At 30.2% G+C, this 9,386-nt stretch overlaps 1 protein-coding gene across 1 annotated transcript in view; it reads right to left on the reverse strand.

Moving 5' to 3' along the window:
* Positions 1–6,263, reverse strand: part of LOC142317880 (uncharacterized) — a 154,014-nt gene extending 147,751 nt beyond the window's left edge. Inside the window, exons 1-2 of the mRNA XM_075354425.1 lie at positions 6,193–6,263; positions 3,168–4,189 (exon numbers count right to left, since the gene is read on the reverse strand). Of these exons, the coding sequence (XP_075210540.1) occupies positions 3,168–4,189; positions 6,193–6,204 (1,034 nt within the window). The 5' untranslated portion in view covers positions 6,205–6,263. The remainder of the gene's footprint in view (positions 1–3,167; positions 4,190–6,192) is intronic.
* Positions 6,264–9,386: the final 3,123 nt, after the last annotated feature.

Here is a 9,386-nt window from a genome sequence, read left to right on the forward strand (position 1 = left end):
AAACAAAATATGCAGAAACATATCAGAAATTATTAATGAAATAACATTTTATTAACTTTTCATTTTATAAAATATGTATATCTAATTTAATAGGGGTACAAGTAAGTCATGTGGTGTCCGCATCAGATTTGGTGAAACATCTGATTATTCGTTTTTGTTTTCATTTTGTTGATGGTTACATCATAATAATTTAAAAACATAGTATTAGATAAATATAAGACTTAAATTTATTTAAAGAGTAATAAAGGTACTTTTACTCTATCCTAATATTTCATGTAAGATTGTTGAATTAATGAATGTATGAATATTTGATGTTAATAAAAACTTATATTTCAGCAATTGTGTAACTGTTCACTTTATTAAAAAACTGGAGGATCGTATCTCAATTTCAAATGAAATAAGTTAAATGAAGTGCAGCAAAAAAGTATTTATGTAATTTAATAGGAATACAAGTGTCATGTTGTGTCCATATTAGATATTTTTTTAATTTCTTTTCCAGATTTTTTCGGTTAGAAATGTAAAAAAAACCTTTGTGTTTAATTTTTTCAAGAGCAGCCTCATTGTTTATTTTAGTTTATATAAAATTTATTTTTCATGCTTATATTTTTTTTGGCAGTTTATATATATATATATATATATTTTTTTTGTCTTCAGTCATTTGACTGGTTTGATGCAGCTCTCCAAGATTCCCTATCTAGTGCTAGTCGTTTCATTTCAGTATACCCTCTACATCCTACATCCCTAACAATTTGTTTTACATATTCCAAACGTGGCCTGCCATACAATTTTTCCCTTCTACCTGTCCTTCCAATATTAAAGCGACTATTCCAGGATGCCTTAGTATGTGGCCTATACGTCTGTCTCTTCTTTTAACTATATTTTTCCAAATGCTTCTTTCTTCATCTATTTGCCACAACACCTCGTCATTTGTCACTTTATCCACCCATCTGATATTTAACATTCTCCTATAGCACCACATTTCAAAACCTTCTAATCTTTTCTTCTCAGATACTCCGATTGTCCAAGTTTCACTTCCATATAAAGCGACACTATTATATATATATTTATATATTATAATTGTGAACATTGAATTACAGGGTGAAATGTTCTCCACTTTAATCATGGAGTTTCTTTGCTTAAACTTGTTCTTCTAATAAATTAATTTATTGACATCAATTTACCAAAAACAATAATAAATTTCTGATGTGAGTTTAATATTGCAGTTAAATAACTAGCTGCTGTTCATTAATAGATAAAATAAGTTAGTGAAAACAGACGTTAATTATCTTCGTAATGATTATTCTTTATTCTGTAGTAATATTATTTTTAATACTTTTATAATTTTCAAAATTCCGGAGGCTACTACTACAGAGCATACAATATTCAAAAGCAACCAATATTATTATTTTTTATAAATTTTGAGAAAATATTCTAAAATAATTTTACTTTCAATAAATTAATATTTTTTTATTTTAAAATATTTCTCCCCCTCAAAAAATTAATAACTTTTTAATGTTTATTTTCACGTTTCAATTAAAAGTTACTGCCAAACATTTTATTAAATTCATCCTATTTTCAATTTAAAGATCAAAAATAATTACTGATATTTTATTTCAATATTTACATTTATACGTATTTACAGTTTAACAAGCAATATCTAAAAATTGTTCGCAAAAATCTTACTAACAGTTTCATTATTAATGTTTTAATTTGCGAGTACAAAATATAACTTTTTAACTCGTAAATAAATAAAACAACTTTACCCAAAGGATTTGTCCTGCAGTATTGCCTGATATGACTTCATATTTTACATGTTTATCACTCTCAAAGGATTACTTTTCCATATATTATTAAACACATGTATATTTTAACACTTTTAAAATTTTTTATTAATATATTTTTTTAGTAAAGTTTTTAGAAAATAAAACATATTGTTATTGATAATAGCCGAGTAATTCTTATCATACCGAGAATAGCAGATTCCACAGTATATTAATTTACTAGAGACGAAATAATTAGGAAAGTTATAATAATCATTCAGATTTGAACCTAAAAATGTTAAACTTTAGGTGTAATAAAGTTACACATCTCAAGATAAATAATAATTTTTAAGCATCAGCCAACAAAAAAAACTTTGGAGTAATACGGTAGTTCAAAAACGGTTAGTGTGTGAAATATTAACTCCCATTCTGAGAAATTACCGCTTCCAACCGACTAAAAACCAAAATACTCATTGACTGATGTCAACTGACTTGTGACTTTGTATGCTACGGTAGATCATTTCTTAGAATTCTGATTTTCAAACACCTCGTAGACCGATGGATAACAATCAAGCAAGAGTAATTATACACCTAATTGGATTTGAACTACTTTTTTGTAACATCAAATAACACCTGACAAAGACCCACTGGTTATCCACAAGAAGTGGATGAATCTATAATTCTGTAGACATCCGTGGTGACCCTTTGTTTTCATCTAAAAACCATGGATTTGAATTTTGTGAATGTAAAATAATTGTGAAAATCTCTACCCTTTATGAATAAATACGGTAGGAAAATTATAACATAATGTTTAATTTTATTTCATAATGGCTTCAACATTGCTACTGATTGTGTAGAGAAAAAATACTTGCATATTTGTATTTTTTTTCAGCAAACTTTGTTTTTTATATCAAAATAAAAATTAAACTCTTTATTCAAATTCTTCCTTACATTGTGGTGTAAAATCCATTTCTAATTATTCATAAAGCTTAACAAAACCATGATCTCTATTACTCCTATAAAGTAATGAACTAAGTTTTAGGAACTTAGCTTATTTTATGAAATGAAAAAAAAAAAATACGACTTCCATAAAAAAAGTAATATTGTTAATTTTTAACAGTCCTTACATCCCTTTACGAATAACAATTGGTAAAAATTATACTAATGCCGTAACATTTAAAAATGAGATGTCATTTCAAATTCGTTGCCTATATTGCATGCTACAAATGCTTAATCATTTATTTACTTCAGATAGAAAAGGATTAACAAAATATTAAACAATGAAAAATAAAACAAGTAATACTTTAAAATAAGTATAAAAATTTATTCAATAAGATATTGAGCATCAGTACGGTTGTTTATATACAAAAGTTTTGGAGGTCAATTTTGAAGTTTTATTTTTCTATTTACCAGGGATGGGCGTATGCCTTGGCTTTGGCTTCGTGAACAGCAGCAAGATGAGCGGCTTTGGCGTGAGCTACCTCAGGAGTGTCAGTCACTGGTACAGGCACGTAAGAGGCGGCGTGATGAGCTGCGTAAGGGTAGGCTGCGTAGGCCGGATAGGCGGCGTGAGCTGCTGCGTGGGCGGCGACTCCGACGCGGGCTTTGGCTTCGTTGACGGCGGCGAAGTGGGCTGCCTTAGCGGCTGCTACTTCAGGAGTGTCGTGTCCTGGAAGAGGGGCGACGGCGTGAGCTACAGCCGGAACGTGAGCGTATGGAGCGTAAGCTGGGGTGTACGGGTAAGCCGAATAAGATGGTGTCGGGTAGTGGTGAGTTACTGAAGAGTAGGCGAATCCTCTTGGTGCAGCATAACCGTAGGGGTAAGCGCCGTAGGCGTGAGGGATGCTCCTCTTCCTACGCCATGAGTGAAGGAGAGCCTTGGTGTCGTGGACGGCCTGGATGTGTGCGGCTTTAGCGACGGTCACTTCGGGAGTTTCAACTCCTGGAATGTATCCGGCAGCGTAAACAACTGGGGCGGCGTGAAGAGCATGGGCGGCGTAAACAGCTGGGACAGCCGGAGCAACGGAAAGAGCAGGGGCGGCGTAAACAGCTGGGACAGCCGGAGCAACGGCGAGAGCAGGTGCGACTTTGACGACTGGAGCGATTGGAGCTGCTGGGATAACCGGTGCTGGTACTGGTGCTGGTACTGGAGCGGCGGGAGCGATCGGGAGGTTAGTGGCGGCTACATTGAACCCGTGGTGTGGGTCGGCAACGTAACTTGCGCTCTGTACGAGTCCGTTTCCGTCGACGTAAGAGTAACCTCCTCTGACGACTCCGTCGGCGGTCTTAGTCTCGGTCTTTGAGGATGGACCACCGGCATAACCGTAGCTGTATTGACCTAGCTCGTCTTGAGCATGGTACTGGGTGGAAACTGTTGCATGAGGGATTGATCCTCGAGCGAGGGCGATTACAGCCAACAATACTGATACCTGAAAACAAGTTATTAAGTTATTTAAACTGACATATTTGTTTGTTTTATTACATAATAGGTTATTTAGTGGGCTCTAACTATAACAAGTAGGCTGATCTACTCAAGTGTCTACTTCCAGTCTTCTGAACTTAATGTATACAATTTTTTTATATGTTTGCACATATTTCCTTCAACTTTGAGTGACTATAAAGTTGTCAATAGTTAATAATAAAATATTCTTTTATACTTTTGCTGTCGTATTATGTTGACGGTAAATCTACTTTCTGAAAATTGTAGCTTGGTACAATTTTTCAATTCTGCCTAAGTTTTAGTTATCTACTGTTTGTTACAGTGCTGAGGATATAACGAACTTTTAATCAAATATTGTACCCTATTTTATTAGTAATTCGTGGAAATTATACTTTAATAAATTCGAAATTTTATTTTATTTTTATTTTTTTGCTTTTTAAGCATTCGAGTAATTTAATTTACCATCTTTTTGCGTTCAAGTAAATTTTTCACTTTCTGATTCGAAAACCTTTTTACAATGAGTGTTTTATAAAAATCAATATTTTTATAATAATCAAATCAATTTCCTCATTAATAATATCAAAATTTAAAGTCTTAGAACAGAATTAAACACTAAAAGCTATTAAACTCAACAGACAGAAAAAAATCGAAAGAACGATTACTGAATTTACTTCTCTTGGTACGTTAAAAGAAAAACAAATTACATAATATAATTACAATTTTTAATTTTATTACTTCAACTGTCTGAATAAGATAACGCTTTGGAAGAAAATTTAATTAGTGCATCAATTATTATAATTTTCAAGTAAATTACAACATAATTTTATAAAGAATTTTAATAACTTCTTTTTTCGTTGTTACCAATTGAAGAAAATTTCTTAATTAGAGAAAAAGTTTATTTTTATAATTTTATAATAATTTTATCATTTTCTACTTTGACGAAAAATTAAATTAATAATGATGATTTTATATTATATCTTCGAATAAACAATTAATTTTCTATGAAATAATATTTTTGTCGAAGATTGTTTGAATTTTATCTTTGTTTGTGAATACAGTTTAAAAATATTTTTTATACATTACTTTACTTAAAAGAAAAAAGTTGAAATACGTAAAGAAAAAAACAAAAGGCAAAATTATGACGAATATGTGAGTAAACAATTTTTTCCAAAGCACGAATTTTTATTTTTTTAATTGTTGCCCTTATAGCATATATAATTGCACCTTAATAGGATTTTCATTTAAAAATCTATAGCAAGCATTTTTAATAATTTATTACTCACTAACAAAAAATTCATCATTCAAAATTTTTTATTACAACAATAAAGTGCTAAATAATGAAATTATTGTATTTTTGTAAACCCATAGCTATTTGTAACTCATTACTAATATTAACAATATTACAAAAAATATTTTAAATAAAATTTACAGTCAGAACCATACCTTTGATTATGTTAAAAAAAAAAAAAATACAAAAAACTTTTGTTTATTTCGATTCTAAGACTTCTAACAAAATAAGCTCCAAAATATATATATTACAGTAAAATTAAATTAAAATTAAAATTACAGTAAAATTACTACCTTACTACATTATAGAGGTAGATTAAAATGCAAGCTCGTACGCAGAAATTGCATAAATTGCGTACATTTACTATTTATTTGTTAAAATTAATAAAGTAAAAACGAGATAAAATAATATTGTACGTGCGTGTGTATGTATATGTATATATATTTGTGTGTGTGTGGTGTATATATATATATATATATATATATATATATTATTCTACATTTTTATATATATATATATATATATATATATGTATGTATGTGTGTGTGTGTGTGTGTGTGTGTGTGTGTGTGTGTGTGTGTGTGTGTGTGTGTGTGTGTGTGTGAAATTATGGGTGTCATTTATAGCAAGTTATATGTTATGTAGTTTCATTTATTTCTTTAACTGTATGTATATATTTTAATAATCATAAGATCTGTACTTACAGACGACAACATCTTGGTAGTTGTTAACCTCCTGAGCTTGTAGCTAGGACTGTTGTGGTTATGATCAGTTGTTGCAGTCTTATATAGGTACTTTACACCGGCAGTTTCGGGAAGCCGTAGTTATTATACCGTATAATTATTATTAGATGCTGATATAGATTCCTTTTTTCCCATTGGATGGCCTTGAGGGCTCTTAATGGGTGTGGTGGGGTGATAGTAGTACATTCCCTATTTTACTACAGAATTCTATGACTTCAGGTTAATATAGGCCTATTAGGCCTATCTTAAATTTACTGTTAATATCTTTGCTGACAGAAAACAAAGGTGTTCTTTATTACTTCCACAAGGACCGCCCGGAGGCTTACAGATCATTTAGCATATAGCAATATATTTATTACATAAATGAAAACGACTTGTATTTTACGTTATATACTCGCATAGTAAATAATTAATATACTGGTATTTCAACAATTAGTATAGGTGTATAGATATTTTAGAATAATCAAAAGTAAAATGTATTTAACAATTATATCTTCGAGAATAACATTGTGGTTATTAATTAAATATATTAAAATAAATTATGTGAATCTTAATGATACAGTTGTAGAATAATACAAAATAAAATAATTTACAGAGCCTTTTCAACAGGATGTATTTTGAAAAACATGAAAAATAGATACTTAAAATTTAGCTAACCGAATGAAAATAAAAACATCAAGCAGTCAGATAACGTCTCGATAACCTTTGAAAAAAAAAACTATAAAAAATATAGTTAAGAAAAAACTGATTAATATTCAAAATATTCTTAGATCTTTGTTAAAATGAGTGGAAATCCGTCTTTTCGAGGTATAATATTATATTTTTCCAAGGAAATTCTTTGATAATTAATTATTTTGAATTTTTGAATTCATTCACCTTTCATTAAGTGTTGGTAAAATTATGATTTATCTTAAAATGGACTAAATATATTAGAATATGTCACTTTGAATCATTGTCATCCATATAATAATTATATGTAATATAATTCATATATATTATATAACCCATATCCATTCCTACGTTTTTTTTTTTTTTTTAAATTGATTCTCTTCTTCAATATTAAGGCGATTTTTATTATGGAGCGGTGATTTCAACTCTAAAATATATAGAACACTTTCAAATGAGAGGGCTTGATTTTGTATAATTTATTTTTATTTTACTTGATGATCTCCCCACATAAGTACGAATCATGTCCGTGGTTATGGAAATGGAATTTTGTAGTATGAAAATTTTGTACTAAAAGTGAGGATATGTATGAGTGTAAATGAAGTGTAGTCTTGTACAGACTCACTTCGACCATTCCTTAGATGTGTGGTTAATTGAAACCCAACCACCAAAGAACACCGGTATCCACGATCTAGTATTCAAATCCGTATAAAAATAACTGACTTTACTAGGACTTGAACGCTGGAACTTTCGACTTCCAAATCAGCTGATTTAGGAAGACGCATTAACTGCTAGGTCATACTACAAAATTCCATTTCCATAACCCACGGACATGCTTCATACTTATGTGGGGAAATCATCAAGTAAAATAAAAATAAATTATACATAATCAAGCCTCCCGGTCCATGACTGACCGGGATTCAAACCCTGGACCTCCGGATGAAAAGCCGAGACGCTACCACTCCGCTACGGAGATAGACATTTTACAAGTTCCAAGTCAAAAGAAATTGTTATTTGTTCTTGTCCAGGCTCATTCTGAATTTTGCGATAAAATGTCGATAATTGAACTACAACAGAAAATGTAAACACGGGTATTCTAATCTAGTAAAAAGTAACGCGTACCGTTAACCACATTTAAATTTTTTCTTCCAAGTAAATTAAAAAAAATGAAAACAGTAAATCTCCAAAGAAAATTATAAATTTCCTAAATGTGTAAACCTTAAAAAAGTCGTGGTAATCCGATACTACCGCAATGATTATTCTTTCATTCTTCTTTTATTTATTTATTTATTCGTTTTATTTTTTTTTAGTTTTTAGAAACACAACAGAATTTCAGCTTTATTGGTTTTCTTAATTTTATTATCCGAGTTGATTAACACAGAATAAGACTTTGTGGATTGAAATCATTCAGAGCGGCGCTATGAAAATAAGAAGGAAAAGTTTTACTGGGTCCCGTCTTCTAAAAGGTGTAGACAGTCTGTACGCCGTTAAAGGTAGTCGTAATTTCATGGGCTCTATTTTACAGCGAAGCATACAATTTCTTTTTTGACAGTCATAAACATCCTTACTTCATTTTGTTCATCGTGGTGAGGGCTCTGAATTTACGCTGATCCCAAGGCTCACGGTTCTCAGATACTCCCTATTGCCTTTTCATCCGGCCTTGATATCTATTGTTTGCTGCTCAATCATGACAACCCATTACCCAGCAAACAATCTGTCAAATTACTTTCGGCTAGTGAATGTGGTGGATTCGTTTAAAAGTTTACTGTTAGAAATTTATCGACTAACATTTTGAAGATTAAGCAGCAAGTATAGGTGGTTTTTTAAAAAAAAGTAAACAATTTTAATTTATCTACCACTTATATATAGAGTATATGTATATCTACAGTATAAAATTTTAAGTTATTAAAACAAGAATTAAAATATATTTGATATAATTTGAAATTAAATTATATTTGACGATAAGAAACTTTATGAAGTTAATAAATAAGAGTTATTATTTACGGAGTTTAGTTTTTATTTGTTATGCAAGCTTTTCTATGTCAATTTTTCTTTTTTCATTATTACTAAATAAATAATAAATATTACTAAATAATTTATTTAGTTATATAAATAGGAAAATTAAAAAGGGCAGGCAAACTTTTACTCTACAAACGGATGGCAAAAAACTAAGAGCAAGTATGATGCTGAATTAAAACTTCTTTAACAGTTTTAATTGTAACCTCCAAGCGTTTTCAGCAGCATTAGCGCTATTCAAAATAGTAATGTTTTTACTGAAGCTATTATCTTAGTTTTTGATGTAAGAAATATTGCCCTTAGTTACTACTTTATTAAATTTTTTTCTGACATCTGTTCTAGATTTTTTATACTTTTTTAAGCAAGTTAATTTTTTTGATGAGTTGTTTATTTCAGCTTATCAACTACATCGTATACAATTATCTTTGTTTCATGTAACTTAATTTCTGCCTTCTTTCATATTTTTCAACCCG

This window comes from Lycorma delicatula, chromosome 1 (genome assembly GCF_047948215.1).
Source record: "Lycorma delicatula isolate Av1 chromosome 1, ASM4794821v1, whole genome shotgun sequence".
NCBI classification, from domain to species: domain Eukaryota; kingdom Metazoa; phylum Arthropoda; class Insecta; order Hemiptera; family Fulgoridae; genus Lycorma; species Lycorma delicatula.